The 22,247-nt window shown below is 37.2% G+C and overlaps 3 protein-coding genes across 3 annotated transcripts; 1 reads left to right on the top strand and 2 right to left on the bottom strand.

The window, feature by feature from the left end:
• Positions 1-15,640: 15,640 nt before the first annotated feature.
• Positions 15,641-17,289, bottom strand: LOC125607930 (mRNA-decapping enzyme subunit 2-like). The gene has a single exon (XM_048777472.1). It carries the CDS (start codon positions 17,281-17,283, stop codon positions 16,414-16,416), a length of 870 nt encoding a protein of 289 aa, XP_048633429.1. The 5' UTR covers positions 17,284-17,289; the 3' UTR covers positions 15,641-16,413.
• Positions 17,290-19,946: 2,657 nt separating this feature from the next.
• Positions 19,947-20,807, top strand: LOC125607929. Its single transcript, XM_048777471.1, has one exon. The coding sequence runs from the start codon at positions 20,263-20,265 to the stop codon at positions 20,614-20,616; it is 354 nt and encodes a 117-aa protein (XP_048633428.1). The 5' UTR covers positions 19,947-20,262; the 3' UTR covers positions 20,617-20,807.
• A 334-nt stretch (positions 20,808-21,141) lies between these two features.
• Positions 21,142-22,191, bottom strand: LOC106449615 (mRNA-decapping enzyme subunit 2-like). Its single transcript, XM_013891351.3, has one exon. It carries the CDS (start codon positions 22,009-22,011, stop codon positions 21,142-21,144), a length of 870 nt encoding a protein of 289 aa, XP_013746805.2. The 5' UTR covers positions 22,012-22,191.
• Positions 22,192-22,247: the final 56 nt, after the last annotated feature.

The following is a 22,247-nucleotide window of genomic DNA, read 5'->3' as shown; positions in this document are numbered from 1 at the left end:
TGGAATTATAGTATCTCGCAGCGGCGTGCTGGTAGTTTTGAATTCGGATGAGCGCTCGATCCCGGCGTTCGTTAATGAGGTCGAGGTCGTCCAAGAGCATAGCATTGTTGAGTTCCTCTCGTTCAGGTAAGAACCTTCTTCGAACACCGGGAAATTCTACTTCTGCGGGAATCATGCACTCCGTGCCGTATACCAGGGCGAAGGGAGTTTCTCCCGTTGCTCGCCTTGGGGTGGTACGGTGAGACCAGAGGACTCCCTCGAGTTCGTCGGCCCATCTACCTTTTTTGGCCTCCAAGCGTTTCTTCAGTCCGTCGAGAATGGTCTTGTTGATTGTTTCAGCCTGTCCGTTGCACTGCGGATATCTGGGAGTTGACTTGTTGAGTCGTATCTTCCACTTTTCGCAGAATGCCTCGAATCGGGTGGAAATGAATTGAGACCCGTTATCGGTTACGATTTCGTAAGGAACTCCATGCCTACAGATGATGTTTCTCCATACGAAATTCTCGACTTGGACGTCTTTTATACTTGCGTACGAGTCCGCCTCTACCCATTTTGAGAAAAAATCGGTAAGGACTAGAAGGAAACGCTTTTGCTTTGAATTATGCAGAAGTCCGACAATATCCATGGCCCAGCGCATAAAAGGATAAGGCGATGTGATGGAGGAAAGAACTTCGGCTGGTTGTCGGATAGTTGGCGCATGCCTTTGGCATTTTTCGCATTTTCGTGCGAATTTCTCGCAATCTCCGATCATTGTTGGCCAATAGTATCCGTGGCGTTTGATTTTCACGGCTAGTGATCTTCCGCCGGAATGGTTGCCGCATGAGCCGGAATGTATTTCCTCCATTACTTTCCTCGCCTTTTCTCCTTCCAGGCACGTCAGGAGTGGTCCGGAGAATCTCCATTTGTAGATTTCGCCGTCCACTGTTACGTAGCGTGCGGCCTGTGTTCGGATCTTGCGAGCTGCCCATTTTTCGGCGGGCAGTTGCCCGTCGATAATGTAGTCTCGAATCGTCTGAAGCCATGGGGTATAACAGCCGTAATCAGATTGCTCCGATGGTGGTGGTATCGTAATTTCTTCTTCCTCGTCGTCTTGACCCTCTATGAGATTGACAACGACTGGTGGTCCGATACTCGGATGTTCGATGAATTCGACCGGAATTACCCTTTTGAGTCCTGGATCGGAACTTGATGCTAAGGCCGCGAGGGCGTCCGCCTGGACATTCTCGGAACGGGGGATCCGGGTAAGGGCGAAACAGTCGAAGTCTTGAGCTAGACCTTGGACCAGTTTGAGGTACGCGTCCATCCGTTCGTCTCTGGCTTCATACTCTCCGCTGAATTGACTGGCCACTAACTGGGAGTCGCAGTAGGCGTGGAGATTACGTATTTTTAAGCCGTGAGCCAAACGTAACCTGCGATTAATGCTTCGTATTCGGCCTCGTTGTTTGAGGCATGGAATTCCAGCCTGAACGATTGTTCCAAGATCTCGCTCGTTGGAGATGTGAGACGGATCCCGATACCCGATCCTTGCTTGGATGAGGATCCGTCGACGTGGAGGAGCCAGGTGGAATTTGGTTCCTCATTGGTTATTGCTCCCGTTGGAAGTTCGACCAAGAAGTCTGCGAGCACTTGTGATTTTGCGCTCGTCCTTGGTCGGTATTCGATGTCATACTCGCTCAACTCGACCGCCCACTTAGCCAATCGACCTGATTGACTTGGGCTATGCAAAATTGTCCGTAAGGGAAAAGTCGTGAGGATGACAATCGTGTGGGATTGGAAATATGGTCTTAGTTTTCGGGCCGATGTTACGACCGCGCATGCCAATTTTTCCATCAACGGATACCTAGATTCGGCATCCAGCAAGGTTTTGCTTATGTAGAAAATAGGTTTCTGCTCTCCGCGTTCTTCCCTGATCAGGACTCCGCTTACGGCCGTTGCCGACACCGCGATGTACAAGAATAAAGGCTCCCCTTCCACGGGTTTTGCGAGGACTGGAGGAGTAGCTAAATAACGCTTCAGCTGTTGGAAGGCGTTTTCGCACTCTTCCGACCATTCGAATTTTTTATTTCCTCGCAGGACGTCGTAGAAGGGCAGGCACTTATCTGTTGATCGTGAAATAAATCGGTTAAGTGCTGCGATTCTGCCGGTCAGTCTTTGGACCTCCCGCTTGTTCTTTGGTGAAGCCATCTCGATTAGTGCGTTGATCTGTTTTGGATTTGCTTCGATGCCGCGGTTGGTGACCAAGTAGCCGAGGAATTCTCCTGATGCCACGGCGAATCTACATTTCGTCGGGTTGAGCTTCATGTTATGGGAGTTTAGTTGTGCAAAGCATTCTTCGAGATGTGACACGTGATCTCTTGCTTTGAGGGATTTGACGAGCATGTCGTCGATATAAACTTCCATCGTTTTTCCGAGTTGTTTGGAGAACATTCGGTTCACGAGTCGTTGGTAAGTTGCTCCAGCGTTTTTGAGGCCGAAGGGCATTACCTTATAGCAATAAGTTCCGCGATCGGTAATGAACGCAGTCTTCTCACGATCGTCGGGATTCATCCTAATTTGATTATAACCTGAGAAGGCATCCATGAAGGATAAGAGTTCGTTGCCCGCTGTTGCTTCTACCAATCGATCGATATGTGGTAGAGGGAAGCTATCCTTTGGACATGCCTTGTTTAGGTCGGTAAAATCTACGCAAACTCGCCACTTCCCGTTTTTCTTTTTGACTACTACGGGGTTGGCGAGCCAGTCCGGGTATCTTACTTCCGTTATCGACCCAACTTTAAGCAGTTTTTCGACCTCATCGTTTACTGCGGCAGCACGTTCGGGTCCCAGCTTCCGTCTTTTCTGTTTGACGGGTTTGAATGTTGGGTCGATATTCAGCTCGTGACATGTTATGTTAATGTCGATTCCTGGCATATCTTCCGCAGCCCATGCGAAAGTATTAAGGTTCTTTTTAAGACAGGTTATGAGTTCTGTCCTTAAAGGCTCGTGGAGATTGGCTCCAATCTCGACGCAGCGTTCTGGGAAGGCTTCGTCGAGACAGATCGTTACCACGAGTTCACATGTTGGCTCGCGTTTTTCATCTAGAGCTGCGATGATACGAGATTGCCAGAAGAATTCCGCTGAATCCTGACTTCGCGTATCTTTGCTGGAGGTCTTTTTCTCCGCTTTCTTAGGAGTAATTTCGAGGATCGGTCTCTTTCGTTTTAGTTCCGCGGCGAAACAAACCTGCGAAACTCTTGGATTTCCCCAGATTACCTCGACTCCGTTAGGGGTCGGGAATTGAGGCAAAGATGGTAGGTGGATGGGATTGCGCGCATGGTGTTCAGCCATGGCGTTCCCATGATAACGTTGTAAGATGCGGGGCGGTCAATGACTAGAAACTCTGTGATGTTCGTCACGGTTCCGGCTTTGACAGCGAGTCTAATCGATCCATAGGCCATGGTCGTTTCCCCCGAAAGTCCTAGCAGTGGGCTTGGGTATTTCGCGATTTCGGATTGACTGATCCCCATCTTTTCAAGAGTGTCTTTGAAGATGATATCGGCCGAGCTTCCGGTATCGATTAGTACTCTAGCGACGTCGATATCTCGAATCGTCAACTCGATAACGAGGAGATCGTTTTGAGGTTTGGCTCGATCGATCGTTTCTCCCCCCTTGAATGAGATGACGTTCGCGCATGTCGAATCTCGCATATCGTTCCTGATCGTTGAGTGGCTTTTGCGGGTTAGATTGATCCGTAAGTCCCCCTCCTTCTAGCGCCAAACTGTGGGAACCGAAATTCACACTGTCGATTTCCGTTTAAATAAGGAAACTAAGAAAACCCTAGTTTCCCAGAGGACCCGGATATCTGTTAATTACCACACGTCAAGCAATCAGAACACGAGAATAACAACGATAAAAATAATAAATCGAAAAGAGAGAGCAAAGTAGATCTTATTCCGAATCTGCGTATGAGCGTTACAACAAGGTATAAGCCTGGGCTCGAGAGCTGTCGGCGAGATTCCTAGTTCTAGCAACCTTAAGACGGCTAAACCTAATTGAGTCGCAGCTCGAAATAACAAAAATGGAAAATTGCCTAAATTGCTCTAAGTGCTAAGTTTGCTCTGAAAAAGTTCTCTCCCTTGCTCCTCGCCTAGGACTCCTTATATACTAGCTCCAAGGTCGGTTTACGCTTTTACTCTTCTGCCCTTAAGCCGTCATAGCATAAAAATGGAGATATTCCATTTTTCCCGATCTTCACAATTATCTTCAAAACTTCCGTATTTATCCGCGGAAACTTGACATTTATCCTTCCTCGTGGGCCAAGCGTGAACCATGCTGTGGTTCACGGGCCTTTGGTTAGGAAAAATCGTAGGATGGGCTTTGAATCGTGTTTTAGGTCCCTTTGGGCTGTTTTCCGACTCGACACGTTTACTACGAGTTTTCCGCGGTTTCTAATCCGCGAAGTTTTATCGATGAATTAGAATAGCGGGAAACATGGACTGAGCTTGCTATGGTCTTCGGGAGATAGCATTCGAAGGTTTGACGAGAATGCATGGACTGGTGTCGTATCGATGTTCGGAAAGGTTCAATCGCTACACAGCGACCGAACTTTGACTCGAGCCCGGTCGCTACGTAGCGACCGAGTGAGACGAGTGCTCGGTCGCTACGTAGCGACCGAGCGGGACGATCGCTCGGTCGCTACGTAGCGACCGAGTTTGGCTGAGCTCGGTCGCTACGTAGCGACCGAGCGGGACGATCGCTCGGTCGATACGTAGCGACCGAGCTTGGATGAGCTCGGTCGCTACGTAGCGACCGAGCTTGGCTGAGCTCGGTCGCTACGTAGCGACCGAGCGGGACGATCGCTCGGTCGCTACGAAGCGACCGAGCTTGGCTGAGCTCGGTCGCTACGTAGCGACCGAGCGGGACGATCGCTCGGTCGCTACGTAGCGACCGAGCTTGGCTCGGGTTTGGTTGCTACGTAGCGACCTGTTTCGAGCCTTCGTCGGGCATCTCGATTCTTTCTTCCGTAAAGCTTTTTCGTAAGAAAGAGTCTATTTTTCGAAAAGTACTCTTCGGAGAAATTCTCACTTTCTTCCTCGGATGTTTTGGATTTTAAATTTGTCGTAACCGTTTTTGACCCCAACAGTCCTTAACACACACAGAATCACAGTCGAAGGTGAACTCACAAGGATAATCAGATGTCAACTTTGAAACAGACAATAGAGACTTAGTGATACCAGGACAGATCAAAACATCATTAAGAGGTAGAGTACCTTGTGGTGTTTGAAGAGCAATGGACCCAACATGAGTGATCGGAAGAAAATCCCCATTACCAACTATTACCTGATCATTGCCTAAGTATGGCTGAGAAGACTGAAGTTGTCCACTGTTGTTGGTAATGTGAGCAGTAGCTGCAGAATCAGGATACCATTCTTGACCAGAGTAACGATCTTGATCTGAGACTTTCATCGTAGCTAGCGCAGTGTGAAGAGTGTCTGGAGACTGGTAATCTTGATCAAATCTGTTGTAACACCTTGGTGCAGTGTGACCAAATCTGCCACAGATTTGACACACAGGCCTTGTGTTTGAGTTTGTCCCAGAAGCTCCACCAAACTGCTGCTGAAATCCTCTTCCTCTAGTTGAATAAGATGAATTTCCTCGGCCTCTGTATCCTCCTCGGTAGTTGTAAGACCCACGACCTCGAGTGTTGTACCCTCTTCCAGTATGAAAAGCCAGATGAGGGTTCACTTCAGCTGGCTGATGGAAAGTTTTCATCTTGTCATCAAAAGCCACTAGCTTGAACACTGCATCCTCATAACTCATTTGCGGAACAGAGTCCATGGAATGTTCAATAACTGTAGTAATAGACTCATACTCTTTTCCTAACCCACTGAGAGCGCCGTAAATCTTTTCTTGGTCACTAACATGACAACCTATCGAATCAAGCTGATCACAGACACCTTTGACATCTCCTAAGTATAAAGCCATAGTCTTTTCACCTTTGGTCATACCTTGAAGCTTACGCTGTAGATCTAACTTTCGAGTAGCTGAAACACTGTTGTACTTCTGACCAAGACTAAACCAGACTTCTTGTGCAGACTGAAGACCGTAAACAGACCTCAAAGCGTCTTCTGACAACGAACCGAACAACCAAGCCATAACCAGCTGGTCACGGCGAATCCACTTGACAAACTCTGGATTTGCTTCTTCAGTAACAACATCTCCGTTTCTGGTTGTGACAGTAGGAAGTGGTCTCGGTGTAGATCCGTTGAGAAAACCAAGCAAGGACTGACTTGAGAGGAACAATTCGAACTGAGTCTTCCAAAGAAGATAGTTCGATGATGAGAGCTTCAGAGTCACACATTGTGTGATGCTTAGAGATGGTGTAGAGATTGTTTCTGAAGGCTCTTCCATGGCTCTGATACCATGTGAATCGCAAGAAACAAAGACGTAGAGAAGAAGAAAACTTTAACTTTTTATTCACTTTCAACTTAACGGCCAAGTTCTCTCTTTACAACTCTTATATACTACTCTCAAGATTAGGTTAACCTCAGCACACCAGTGCACAGCTGTCCAAGCACGTGAAGCTGTTCTTTGTCTCCACACAGTGAGCTGGCTTGGTCGTACAATGCTTACGTAAAACTTGCTTGCTCACTGGCTTCTCAGAAGACGACAGAGTCGCGTTCTTGGGCTGACTACTTCCAACGGTCTTCTCCTTTTTCTCTGTTTGGGCTATAGTCGAGGGCCCAATATCAATACCGCCTTTATTTTATGTATATGGCTTTGAGCCTTTCATTGTTTGTGTGCTTATTAAGTATCCATGGATGTATATTTAGACGGGTTTGTGTTGTGCGTATGTGATAGTATTTTGAGCGATCTGATGGGTTTTGTAGCAACTCGTATTGTTCATATTGTGTGAGATTGAATGAACTTTTGCCACAATTGCGAGCCAAATTAATGGCCATTGAGCACATTTATAGATGAAAGTGATTGACATTTCCAACGATTTTGTGACAAATTGACAACGAATGATGATATGTCAGAAATTCGATTTCCGCGAAACCTCATCTTTCAATTTCGTTTTGTCTGTAATTCCTCAGTAATTTATGAAGAAATGCTTTTCATCCGGAATTCAGTCGCAAATTACTTTGTTTTTTTTGTAGTGGTACTATGATTCGAGTTTTGGATTTTGTTTGACCTTTTTTTTTTGTCATCAAAAACTTCATTTCATGACCAAACTGGTCTTAACATGCTAGCCGCGTGAGCTAGCGGTTTGGAATCCACAACGTCTACAAGCGAGTAATGTAAGTCGCGTGATCAGGCTTCTTTCGCAAGAGAGTCCGCACAGAAATTCAAAAATCATGAAATTAAAGCTCAAAATAAAAGAAATAAAAGTTGCTCAAAGTGATTCTATAGTGTCGAGTTCTGGTTCAAGTGATGGCCATTGCTTGGAGGAATTTATGATTTGTACCAGCTGCTGGCAGTCCGATTCAAAGCGTACCTGCTTAAAACCACATCCACTAAGCTCCTCCATAGCCCAGACTAGACCCTCCGCTTCCACGTGGAGTGGTGAGGAGGAATTGATGCGCCTCGTTTGCCCCCGCATTATCTCAGTATCTCCATCAAACAGGGTGAATCCCAAGCCACTCCAGTATCTTGTAATGTCCATGACGCATCAAACCCGCATTATATGACTGACTCTACTCAAGTATGTTCTAGGCTTTACTTCCTCTCCATCTCATCTCTTGATTCTCCTCAATCAATATCCATCGTGGCGTCCAAAATTTTATAGTGTAAACTCTAGCCTTACAGTGTGAATTTGTAAACTCTATCAGTAACCTAGTGTGAATTTCTTTTTTAATGAGCCTAACACATGAAGTAACTAGTGTTTTTAGTAGCTTACAGGCTTGCGGCACGGTGCTGAGATGAGTTTTGTCCATACCTAGACATCGAGCCAAACCAAAATCAGCCATCTTGGAATTTAGATTTAATTAGTTAGATTATGTTTATCATTCCTGTTATCAAGATTCTTGTTAAGCTTTGCACCTCCAACATGTTTAAAAGTTATCCAGATTCTTGATTAAAAGATTGCTTTGGCAAATCAAGAACATATAGAAACAACAACGAGAAGGTGTAGTCATAAAAGTCTAAAACTCCTGAAGGTGCAGTCATGTAGATATAGGTTCTTGAAATACCATATGTTAAATACTACCTTCAAAAACTGATAAATTCAACTTAGATAATGTTAAAAAAATGATAATGCACAAACCTTGTCTTAGAATAGCAAAAAAATAGAAAAAAATATTCATAAAGAAAATGGTTAGATTAACTTATTCATAATTATAACTCAATGACTATAAGTCTATAACTTAATTCAAAGTCATGTTAAAGTTTCACTATAAGTCCATTCAAAATCGTAAATAACGTTCAGCCAATCATGATTTTTATAGGATAATTTACTTGCAATATCATAAATTAAATAAAACTTTTCAAAAATTGATGAATTCAGCTTATACAATATTTGAAAATTGATAATTCACAAACTTTATCTTAGAACATCAAAAATATCAAAAATCACAATAACTTAGAAAATGTTTAGATTAACTTATTCATAATTCTAGCTCAATGACTAAGTCTATAACTTAATTCAAAGTCACATTAAAGTTGCAAAATAGTCCATTTAAAAACGTTGTTAATGTTCATCATTTCATGATATTTATAAGAAATATTTCATGAAATATCAAAAGTTGAATAGTAATTTTTTTAAACTAATGTTTTCAACTTAAATGATATTCAAAAATTGCTAAACCAAACATTATCTTAGAGGAGCATAAAATAGAAAAAGTTTCATAATTTATGTAATGTTAGTATTAATTTATTCATAATTTTAATTCAACGCTTATAGTGTACAACTTAAATCAAAGTCACATTAGAGTTTCACAATAATTTCATTCAAAATTGACATTAATGTTCAGGTATTCATGATATTTATAAAAACAAATTCCTTGAAATATCTTAAACTGAAACTACTTTTGAAAAATTGATGAATTGAAATCATACAATGTTTAAAAATTGATGATGCACAAACCTTATCTTCGAGTAGCAAAAAATAGAAAATGTCTTCATAACTTAGACAATGTTGAGTTAAACTATTCATAATTCTAGTAAAATGACTATAAGTTTATAATTAAATCAAAGTCACATTAAGGTTTCACAATAAGATCATCAAAATCAACATTAATGTTCAACATTTCATGATATTTATAAACATTGCTTGAAATATCATAAGTTAAACTATATTTTTTTTAAATTGATGTATTCAACTTAAACGGTAGTTCAAAAATTGACGATGCAAAGCTTATCTTAGAGAGCAAAAAAAAATTCAAAAATTGATAGTGCAAAAACCTTATCTTAGAAAAGAAACAAAATAGTAAAAAAAATTCATAACTTAGACTATGTTTAGATTAGCTTATTCATAATTTTAGTTCAATAAGTATAACTCTATAATTTACTTCAAAGTCACATTAAAATTTCACAATAAGTCTATTCAAAATCAACATTAATTTTCAGCATTTAATGATATTTACAAGAAAATCGCTTGAAATATCATAAGTTGAATACTACCTTTTAAAAAAATTGTATTCAACTTAAAAGATGTTCATAAATTGATAATGCAAATCTTATCTTAGAAGAGCAAAAAATACATAAAAAAATTCATAACTTAAAAAATGTTCAAATTAACTTATTCATAATTGTAGTTCAATGACTATAGTCTATAACTTAAATCAATGTCACATTAAAGTTTGACAATAAATTCATTCATAATCGACATTAATGTTCATAAATTCATGATATCTATAAGAGAAATTTTTTGAAATATCATAAGTTGAAACTACTTTTCAAAAATTGATAAATTCAACTTAAATAATGTTCAAAATTGATAATGCACAAGCCTTATCTTAGAATAGCAAAAGTAGAAAAAGTCTTCGTAACTTAGACACTATTCATATTTAACTTTATTCATAATTTTAACTTAATGACTATAAGTGCATAACCTAATTCAAAGTCACTTTAAAGTTTCAAAATAATCCATTCAAAATCAACATTAATTTTCATCATTTAATGATATTTATAAGAAAAAAATACTTGAATGTGTTAAGCTGAATATTTTTTTAATAGATGTATTCAACTTAACGATGTTCAAAATTTGATAATGCAAACCTTATCTTAGAAGAGACAAACATATAAAAGTTTCATAACTTAAACAATGTTCATATTAACTTATTCATAATTATTTTTCAATGACTATAGTCTATAACTTAAATCGAAGTCACATTAAAGTTTCACAACAAGTCCATTCAAAATCGACATTAATGTTTAACAATTCATGATATTTATAAGATAAATTGCTTGAAATATTATAAGTTAAACCTAGTTTTCAAAATTGATGAATTCCACTTATACAATGTTAAAAGATTAATAATGCAAAATGTTTATCTTAGAATAGCAAAAAATAGAAAAATTCTTCATAACATAGACAATGCTCAGATTATATTATTCATAATTCTAGTTCAATGACTATAAGTCTACAACTTAATTCAAAGTCACATTAAAATTCAGCATTTCATGATATTTATAAGAAAAATTGCTTGAAATATCATAAGTTGAATACTACTTTTTTGAAATCTTTGTATTCAACTTAAACAAAGTTTAAAATTTGATAATGCAAACCTTATCTCAGAAGAGCAAAAAATATTAAAAGTTTCATCATTTAAACAATGTCTAGATTAACTTATTCATAATTCTAATTCAATAATAATCTATAATTTAAATCAAAGTCAATTTAAAGTTTCACAATAAGTCCATTCAAAATCGACATTAATGTTCAAAAATTCATGATATTTATTAGAGAAATTGCTTGAAATATCATAAGTTGAAACTACTTTTCAAAAATTGATGAATTCAATTTAAACAATGTTCAAAAATTGATAAAACACAAACCTTATCCTAAAATAGCAAAAAAATAGAAAAAGTCTTCATAACTTAGACAATGTTCAGATTAACTTATTCATAATTGTAACTCAATGAATATAAGTCTATAACTTAATTCAAAGTCACATTAAAATTCACAATAATTCCATTCAATCAACATTAATGTTCAGCATTTTATGAAATTTATATGGAAAAATTGCTTGAAATATCATAAGCTGAATACTAGTTTTTAAAATATGTCTTTAACTTAAACGATGTTCAAAAATGGATAATGCAAACCTTATCTTGAAGAGAAAAAAATAGAAAATGTTTCATAACTTAAAAAATGTTTCAATACTTGGAATAACAAACAACAAGCTAACCTTAGAGGAAAGACATTAAAACAAAACATAATCTTAGATCAGAAGGTATGAGGATCGAGCCAAGTTCCATCCAATGAAAAGGTAAAATCAGACAACATAAAAGCTAAGCCCACTTGTGTACTTCATAAGGACCAGCATAGTAATATATATTGATCATGTTTGCTAAAGACATCCCTAAGAAGCTCGACCACTCAAATCATTAGTATCAGCTGGATCATCTGCGAAAGCTGCAACATCTCCAAGCAGTTTAATTTTTTTTTTTTGAATGAATGCTACATTTTATTCATCAAAAAAGTCTTTTTGCATCATGTGTAGTCCTTTCTCTATATAACCACTACTCCCAACTATGAAAATTGACTACATTAAAACTCAAATTTAAACTCTAGTCTCAAACCAAAATTGAAGAGCTCCTTCCATGCCCTTCCTTCTTTGCATTCTCAAAATACTTAGCTTGTTTCTAATACCTTTATCCACAAGCTTCTTCATCATCTCAATTGTCATTGGCTTCTCCCCATGTTTGATCTTGTTTCTTTCTCTCCATAATGCATAGATTGCAGCTTGGAAAGAGTACCTTACACAGAATAATCGCTTCTTCTCCATAGATCTTCCTGAAAGTACCGGTACTATAACTGACCACTGGTAGTTTAAATTATACACTATGCTTGCTTGAACTTGCTTAGGGAAGTCAAAATACATGAGTTCTGGAAGGTCTTGTATCCTGCTTTTGGTTTCACTGGATTTTTGTAGCAGTGTATGCTGAAACCTCATAAACTTTGCTTACACTGCTACTTTAGGAAAGATCCAAGATCTTTGGTATTGATGCTGATGGAACTCGGTCTAAAGATATCGCAAGAGCCTTGAGAAAACTTGGGATTACGATTAGTAATTCTTGTCCATATATCACTGTTAGAACTGTAGTTACCTCATAAAAGTTACGAAGAAACTAGGTTGTAGTATGACAGAGGCCACACTTGGTACAAGGTATGTATACAGTTCTTATGGTTTATTGATTCGGAAGAAACTTAACTACTCTCTAATGTTTTATGGAAGCTAAGGCGATCCTGCAGGACATAAGTCCTTCTAAAACAATGCAGCTATGCAAAGGGTTTTCGCAGCATTGTATACTTTGTTTAGTGCGTTCAGTTCATTCTTATTTCCTATGTAGAATATGTTTTTCTCTTTCAACATTACAGTAACCTGAATTCTTATAGCAATATCATAGATTTCACACCATTCTTATACCTGCCATTGGCCTTGGTTTGGTATTGTTTCCAAGTCTCAGACATTATGCGGACTACATACGAACGACTTTCTTCCTATGATGACTCAGAAGACTTCAAGCGAGACGTCAGGTATAAAAGCGCCACCATTATTCATAACAAAACCTCTGCTTATTCGTGTCAAAAATAAGTCTTAACAAAGACCGTTTCTTCCTCTTCTTTAAGGCTGTGGTTTGTACCATTGAAAGTTGGAGCTCAAGATTTATCATGTGCAGCAGAAAAACTTGAGAGAAATGGTGTTGGCTTCCCAATTTAACCTTCTTCATCAGATGTTTGAAGCTGTGTTTTGATAGCTGATGCTATGGATGAATCTCAGCCCTCTGATGAAAGGTCTCCAAGATGCATCATCATCCTTAGAAGAACCACAAAAGAAAAGGCTCCAAATTTAATTTATACTTAGGGCCTGACTGGTTCAAACGCAGCGGTTGCGGTTGCGAGAGTTTGTAGATGCGGGCGGTTGCGATTTCTAGCGGTTTTAAGAGATTTGTACGAGTGGTACTGCGGTTAAAAATTGGTGCGTTTGCGGGTGACTTATGACTGGTTAACTACCAAATACGGTAACAGTCAAATAATAAATTAACAACATTTACATTTAATATAATTATAAAAATATTAAAAATAATAAAATTATAATAAATATAAAATTTATATTTAGAAAGTTATAATTTTAATTTTTAAAAATTTATTGAAATTGTTTTTATTATAAAATTTTATAATTTTAATTAAAATATAATAGATATATTTTAATATTTTCATAATTTCAATTTTAAATTTTTTATTAAATATTTTTACTTTTGTATGTATATTTATTTAAAAAAAAATAAAAAAATTTTACCTTCCCGCGACCGCCCGCAACCGCAAACGCTAGTTGGAGCCAGCTTTTGAATTTATGAGATTCGGAGCGGTTTGAAGCGGTTTAGAGCGATTTGAGTGATAGTTGCAAACCGCCGACAACCGATACCAATCGTAAAAGCTGCGTTTGCGGGTGGTAACGAAAAAACCAGTCGCCCCTTAGAAGCAAATGTCCCTTATTTTTATTGCCAATAATTACTTTGCTCATCTCTTGTTAACGTTCAGTCACAAAAGAAAAGTGTAACTCAATTCAACCATCATTAACATTCTCCGTACTTGAGGATTGTATTGTAATTTTTAGAACTTATTGGGTCAAAAGCTAGATCATATAGAAGTAACGGGTTAAAAGTATAAATCTAACGCTAATTTCTCCCAATATCAATTTCGTATTTAGTGTTTAGACTCAGTTATAAAAGACCGTAATTTGTATACTCGGTGCTTTGTTAGACGCATTGTTTTGGGCTTTAGGCCGAGATAAAAATAATAATTCTTACTAATTTAATTAGCATTCACTGATAATATTGTAAAAGTGGTAAAATAGTCAAACATGCATCGTGATTCACATGCATATGTGATATTGATATATTAGTAACATGTTGCATTTTTGTCATTTCCCTTAGACCACTAGCTAGTACTCAATCACCACTAATAATTTTTGAATGTGTAACAGTGTAAGCATATTAAAAACCTTAATTATGAACTTTATATAATCAATATATCAAGGAGAAGTGATTGATTTTTAAATCATCATAAGTAAAAAGACAATGATATCTTTTGATAGATTGAGTAAAAACTAAAAAGTCTTACTGGTGAAGTGGTGATGCAGTGGAATGATCATCGTTGGATTACTGGACTGCCTTTTTTGCTATTAATTAACAATGTATTTTCAGGATATATGAAAAGATGTAACCATTTGAGTCACAGAAATTTGTTGTAGTTTATTTTGGTAGCAGCTGTAATAAGAATCATATAATTACCAAAAGAAATGCAAGTCTATAGGAAAAGGAAAAAAAAATATTTTAAAGGAAATAATATAATATTTTATTCTCTAAAAAGAAGGGTATATTAACCTTCCAAATTTTGCATCTGATAGACTTGCAAACTTTGACCAAAAAATAGACTTGCAAACTAAATTTAAGTTCATTGTATAGTAAATTATATACCTTATGTGTTAAGATATTGTTCTAGATATCCTAAATAAACCATATTTGGTATTGTAAGATTATATAATATTTACCTAAATAAACTAAAGAAAGAAAAAATAATGATTATGTGGGAATTATTATTAACTTTCAATCCAACAAATAATAATAATACATTGCAACAACGAAGAAAACAAACAATATCCTAATTTGAGTATTTTGATTGAGGAAGATATTCAATAACTCTTGCAGTGGTTTTTTTTTGCATGTTTGTTCAACTCTTTGGATTGCCAAAGAATCTAGAGAGTGGTACAGGGCCATCGGTTTCCTCTTTAGTTTTTGCTAGAGTGTTTGTCTCTGCTGGACTTGTGCTTCTTCTCTTTCTTTGATCTTTTAGAACTCGATCTTGACTTTCTAGATTCTTCTTCATCGCTGCTAGATGAAGACTCTGAGGATGAATAATGCTGCAAACTCAACATGGTTAATGTTAATAAAAGCTATAAAAGACATGGCACCATCTGTTTTAAGGTTATCGGTTAAGCACCTTCTCTTTTTGCTTCTTTCCTTCTTTGAATCTCTGTCTTTCTTATCTGTGAGATCATTGAAGAATTGATAGGTATAAGAAGGTATACTATCGAAAGAAGAAAGGAAAAGTAGCGGGAGAAGCCGTTGAATGAAACTGCGGTTACTCATTTAAATAAAGAAGTTGGGAAGCTTCTACTTCAGAGAGAGGCTTTGCAGTTGCGGAGCTGAAAGGCAACTTGAAGACTATAAATATAGAGTAGTTCTGTTACGAGTCTTTTATGCTTTGATCTTGATTGTACTAGACGTTATGAGTCTATACTTCACAGTCGCTATGAGACTGGTGATGAGTGCTTAGTTCGTTATGAGAACTTGAGTGCTTATCACAATCAGAGCTGTAACTCCATTTGATTCAATAAGAAGAACGGTATTATTCAGTTACATAGATCGAGAGTCTATCACTGGTGCGGTGAGAGTCTATCAAGAAGACAGTTAACATCTTTCTCACAAAGAAGGTTTTAGATGTTCTGTTTGAGTTAAGTTTGATGATACTACCTTTGTGGGACTTATCACTAGAGTAGTTCCTTCCCTTGGAGAGTTTCTTTTAATCATAGGTTCATAGGTTCGAAACCTGAATATTAGCTCAGATTGTTAGTGCGTCGTGCTAATAAACGCAAGGGTCATAGGTTCGAAACCTGAATCTGCCAGATTTTTAGTTTTCTAAAACAAATTCTAGTACCTTCACCAACGTATCCCACCTTCACCGTTTTTAGTATATAGCATCATGGGCTTAGCATCAAGAGTATACTTCAAAACCGCATTAGAATTAACTCCAAAACAAGCATTGCATCATATCCTATTCTGAGCATGAAATATGTACAATGTACATTAACCCGTCATATTTGCCTCTGCGGATCGCCTTTGTAATTCAGATTGTCTGCGAAAAAGTTATACACTAAAAGGTAGCAACAACAAACTTGTATAGACACAGTAAGTTCGTTTCTCTTTTAAGCTAGCTTTGCTCCACGCAATGAAGATAAAAGGTCTTTGATTGTACATAACTAAGTTTTATTCTCCATAGAAGCATCTATATTATAGTTTGTATGTATATTTCTGTTACTTGCTCTGAAATTAATAAGAAAAACGTCTTTAAAAATAAAGAATAAAGCTTGGTTTCATTTACTACTGGATATACAATATAATCATGTACAACAAACCAAATAGGAAAAGTAGATATCATGTACTATTTTGCTCTACAATCCGACCACACCCTTTGACTGACTCTACTCAAGAACAAATTCCCAAGGCCTGCAAGATTGCTGACTTGTTGACCTTTAGAGACTGTTTCCAAGGTTTTACATTGCATCTTCTTTCCGTTGATGTTACTGTTATTTTTGTCCTTGTCTTCCTTGTTGTAGTCCACACGCAGAGTGGTGGTTTAAGGTGCTTGTCAATGCTCAGAGGAGACATGTGCTTTGATATCCACGACTTCAAGGATGCTAGAAAAGGTGCAACCTCAAACAACTTGAGACCAGCGAATCCACTTTCAAGCCCATCAAGCCGAAACCATGAGATTTGACTAATCTCCTTCTTCGTTAGCGGTGCAAAAGCTGTATCATCTCTCACACCGACCACAACGTAAAGCCTCACTCTCTTCTTTCCTCCGAATGTAATCTCGATGTATTCTTCTTTCTTAAGCAGCTTCGAGACATCACACCCTGTCTCCTCAAGGACCTCGCGTATAGCACAAACATCATCTTCTTCGTTCGTATTCTTCTTCCCTCGTGGAAAGCTCCAGTTCGATGATTTTTTCCATCCCTTGACCAGCAAGCAACGCTCGCATGTCTCGTCCAATATAATCGCACCAGCGACCGGGATTCGAGACTTGTAATAACCAAAGTCTCTGAATATCTTATCCATGTTTGCAACGTGAGGTCTCAACACATCGGAGTTGTTGAATAAGAGACGAGTAAACTCTCTAAAGGACAGCGATTTTAGGGTTTTGTCGTTTTCGACAACGTTATCTTCGTAGTACCAGTGACCACTCTCTACAAGAAACATGAGCCGATTAATAGACTGTTTTTCTTCCTCGGGGCCGTTAACAACAAATCGAGTGTAGAGATCGTCAAGAATTTTCTTCGACGGGAGGCTCGACATTATTTTTCTTGCGTAACACTCCAGCTTCTTGTTAGAACTCGAAAATCAGTGTCGGGATTTTTTTATTTATTTTAATGAGATAGTACGAGTGCTCTTTGGATATATATATTTATACTCGTTTTGACCGTTATCTGATATTGTTTTGAAAATCATTTTTTCCTTTTTTACGAGTCTTTCCTTTTTAGAAAAAGGAAATTTGAGAAAATTCAAGATTTTATGTGCCAGATCCCAGCCATTCACCTCACCAACTCGACGGCGAGAAGAAAAAAACGACGGCCCAAACAAATAGCCCAATAAAATATTGAACAGATAAATAGAAAGAATTCTTATTTCAAAATCGATCGTTTCCAGCAATGTTGTTGTTGTTTTCTGATCTCTCTTTTCGACCCTTGGCCATTTTTTTCTCTTGTGATTTCTTTCGATTTGTATGTTTGTGAAGATGTTGTTGTCGTCAAATCTGTGTTAATGTATATGGCTTTGAGCCTTTGATTGTGTGTCTCAGTGTGTGCTTATTAAGTATCCACGACCAGCTGAAAACTGTTGAGTTCCCTTTCCAGGAGGCTTGTTGCGAGGGTCTTTAGGCCACCATTCCGGATATCCTATCACCTTAAATCATGAAGTCGCATCATATCCTTTGTACAAGACCGTGTGTAGTCTTGATTAGTTGACCCACCACAATATCTATCTGACATCTGTCTGGAAGAGTCTTTAGGCCAAAGTGGAGCCGAAGAGCGAGAGCCATTCGCAGGTGGAACTTGAGTAGCAAAACTCTTCACCGGAACTTCAGATGTTACACTCTGACGAATTGTTTCATTCTGAACTATCGTTTGATAGACACTATCCAAATCCGGAAGAGGTGTTATTGCATAAAGTTGGGATCGAATAACCCCATGAACTGAAATCATCTAAACCAGAGAGAAAATCATGAATTTTCAGAATCTCTCTTTCCTTATCATGACCTGCATTCAGATCGCACTCACACTTACCACATCCACTCCGTTTGGTTTCCATACACACGGAAATCCCATCCTAGGCCTTCGTTAATCGTCCAAAGTAATTATCCACTGTTGTTCTGTTTTGCTTGCAGGTCGCTAAGGAATTCCGGAGCTGCTGGAGACGAGCCCCACTCTTGATTGAAAATCTCTTCTTGATGATATCCTAGAGCTCTTAGCGACTTCCCAAGTTGAAATCATCGACCGGATCTTTGGCTCGATGGTCTCTTTGATCCAACCAACTAATGAGATGATTGTTGATCTACTTATTACTACATTCATTACTAATTAAAAAAAATATAATAATTATTATTATTTATGTTTTTTTTACCAATTACTATTTATCTTTTTTCCAAAAAATTCTTACGTATAATTTTTTAAAAAAATATTTGTACACTATATTCATTTTCAATAAATAAATTTAAAAACCACACAATTTTTTTTCAGTTATATCAAATCAACAATTTTATTTGATTAGTGTTTAGTTATGTGTTTTCTGTTTTTAATTTTAACTTTCTTATTAAAAGATATTTTCAGATAACAACACAATATATATATAAATTATCTTTAAAATTTTTAGAGACATATGTGTCTCTTATCTATCTTATCAGAATATAAGTAAATTTTATTTATTTTATTTGACATAAAATATTTTATTTTAGAAAGAGATTTATTAATGTACATAAACATAATAATTGGTGTTTTAATTTGTAAATAAATATATCAAAATAGTTATATTAGTTAAAATTATTAATTGACGTATGTTATATAACATATCATTTTGATTGTTTTGTGTACAATCGCAAAACAAAAAATTACAAATAATTAAAAACTATTTATATACAGTATATAAAATAAATATTATATATTACAAATCAAACAAACACCTGTACATATGCATGTTTATACAACCTTTACATTCTTGTGTTGTGAAATATTTTATATGTTTGTTCTATTAAAATAAACATCCTAATCAAACTCTATTATCTAATTAAAACAGTATAATATAAATTATACATATAAATTATACAATTATCTAATTGAAAATAAATTATTTATCAATTATTATACTATATTTATTTTATAAATATTTATATTTGCGTATAAAATATTCTGCACAAGAGCACATATTCAGCTAATCTATTATTATTCTACAAAAAAATATTGAATTAAATTATGTCGCTATACAATTATGATTGTGATATCTCACTAGTAACACGAATCATACCTAATAATTATATAAATATATATATATATATAGATGATTAGATTATTCAAACTAAAAAATAGAAATCAACTAAAAAATATGAGAGGAAAGAGACCGAAAAACAATACATATCTCTTTTTTTTTTAATTGCAGCCTACCGTCTTTTTATGTGATGCCTGTTTTGTGTTTGTCATTGTTCGTTCTTTCTTTCAACAACGGATACCCGACTCACTTATGTCATTAACCCAATCTAGGAGAATTAGGATCATTGACCAAATATTGGTCATTTATGGTCGCACACCAAATTCTCCCAAAAAATTAAAGGATAAATTGACTAGATCGATCTGTATTCTCTAGCTTTCGTTGATGTAAACCAAATTCTAATACATTGAACAATTCTGAATCACGACTAAGGGGTTGTATCTAATATTATGCAAAACAATATATAACCATAACCACTTTAAGTTACAAACAATACCAAAATCTGAATCCTAACGAAGCGATGGCTTCTCTCTATTCTTGTTTTGTTGTCGGTTCTCTGGCAGTTTTGTTACAGTTTCTCTTTGTCTCTGCTTCAACAAAATCCATCAACGCCATATGCCAAAGTAGAGTCAGAATTTGTTCTTGAGTAGAGTCAGTAATATGGTGTGGAACCGACCGCTTAGGGCATCATATTTTAAACAAAAAATTTAAATGTATATAGGGCATAAATTTTGTTTTACATGAATAACAAAGGCATAAAATTTTAAACAAGCTTAGGGCATCAAGAAAAAATTGAGAATGTTGGACCGGCACTGGGCGGCGCTCAGCCTTAGCGTATCCTATGCCGGGAAATCAGCAAGTTTCGCCGCAAATGCGGCAAACCAGAATCCAAACATGAAGAAGCAGTTCGCTGCGTGTAAGGATGCATATGCGACAATTATAGCATCTATCAAGAGTGCTGCCGCAGAACTCAAGGAATCTCCAGATACGGCTAACTATGATGTCATGGTTTGTAGGGACAGCACGACGATCGTGAAGAATTTGATCAAGAAAAATTTAGACAAGGATTCGAAGATGCTTATAAAGATGACATTGATGATGGAGAGGCTTCTTACTATTGCTGTTGGAGCCACCGTTGCTGTTGGTGGGTAAAGACAACGACGAGGAGATTATTTAATACTAAGAAATACAGTACATTGTTTGGTTTGGTTTGAGAGGATCAATACATTTCTCTTTTCTCGTTGGAACATGAACATTATGCATGTTTTAAGGAAACTATTTCAATGGGAATATGTCAAACAACTTTTGTTTTGTGCCAGAAAATATGTACACTTTTAACCTGGATCGCAAACCAATGGCTTCGATCTCGCTTTTAAGATAAATAGTAAAATCGATTGTTAATCTGATTCGAACCTTGAATTTGCTCAAACGGAATGCAGATAAGAGGTCATTGATTGTACATAACTAAGTTTAATTCTCCATAGAAGCATCAATATTATAATTTGTATGTACAAACTATGTTACTTGCTGAAATTAATAAGAAAAACGTCTTTAAAAATAAAGAATAAAGCTTGGTTTCTTTTACTACTGGATATACAATATAATCATGTACAACAAACCAAATAGAAAAGTACTATTTTGCTCTACAATCGGACCACACCATATTACTGACTCTACTCAAGAACAAATTCCCAAGGCCTGCAAGATTGCTGACTTGTTGACCTTTAGAGACTGTTTCCAAGGTTTTACATTGCATCTTCTTTCCGTTGATGTTATTGTTATTGTTGTCCTTGTCTTCCTTGTTGTAGTCCACACGCAGAGTGGTGGTTTAAGGTGCTTGTCAATGCTGAGAGGAGACATGTGCTTTGATATCCACGACTTCAAGGATGCTAGAAAAGGTGCAACCTCAAACAACTTGAGACCAGCGAATCCACTTTCAAGCCCATCAAGCCGAAACCATGAGATTTGACTGATCTCCTTCTTCGTTAGTGGCGCAAAAGCTGTATCATCTCTCACGCCAACGACAACGTAAAGCCTCACTCTCTTCTTTCCTCCGAATGTAATCTCGATGTATTCTTCTTTCTTAAGCAGCTTCGAGACATCACACCCTGTCTCCTCAAGGACCTCGCGTATAGCACAAACATCATCTTCTTCGTTCGTATTCTTCTTCCCTCGTGGAAAGCTCCAGTTCGATGATTTTTTCCATCCCTTGACCAGCAAGCAACGCTCGCATGTCTCGTCCAATATAATCGCACCAGCGACCGGGATTCGAGACTTGTAATAACCAAAGTCTCTGAATATCTTATCCATGTTTGCAACGTGAGGTCTCAACACATCGGAGTTGTTGAATAAGAGACGAGTAAACTCTCTAAAGGACAGCGACTTTAGGGTTTTGTCGTTTTCGACAACGTTATCTTCGTAGTACCAGTGACCACTCTCTACAAGAAACATGAGTCGATTCATAGACTGTTTTTCTTCCTCGGGGCCGTTCACAACAAATCGAGTGTAGAGATCGTCAAGAATTTTCTTCGACGGGAGGCTCGACATTATTTTTCTTGCGAAACACCCCAGCGTCTTGTTAGAACTCGAAAAGCAGCGTGGGATTATTATTTTTTTGTTGTATGAGATAGTACGAGTGCTCTTTGGATATATATTTATACTCGTTTTGACCGGTAATATCTAATATATTTTTAACAACGGTAATGTCTGATACTATTAAGAAAATCACTTTTTCCTTTTTACGAGTCTTTCCTTTTTAGAAAAAAGGATATTTGAGATAATCC

This window comes from Brassica napus, chromosome A4, assembly GCF_020379485.1.
Source record: "Brassica napus cultivar Da-Ae chromosome A4, Da-Ae, whole genome shotgun sequence".
NCBI classification, from domain to species: domain Eukaryota; kingdom Viridiplantae; phylum Streptophyta; class Magnoliopsida; order Brassicales; family Brassicaceae; genus Brassica; species Brassica napus.
This window is presented reverse-complemented; position numbering and strand designations above follow the sequence as displayed.

Bases quoted from the DNA above. Each gene is read 5' to 3' on its own strand.
- LOC106449615 (XM_013891351.3), bottom strand. From the start codon at position 22,011: ATGTCGAGCCTCCCGTCGAAGAAAATTCTTGACGATCTCTACACTCGA.
- LOC125607930 (XM_048777472.1), bottom strand. From the start codon at position 17,283: ATGTCGAGCCTCCCGTCGAAGAAAATTCTTGACGATCTCTACACTCGA.
- LOC125607929 (XM_048777471.1), top strand. From the start codon at position 20,263: ATGTTGGACCGGCACTGGGCGGCGCTCAGCCTTAGCGTATCCTATGCC.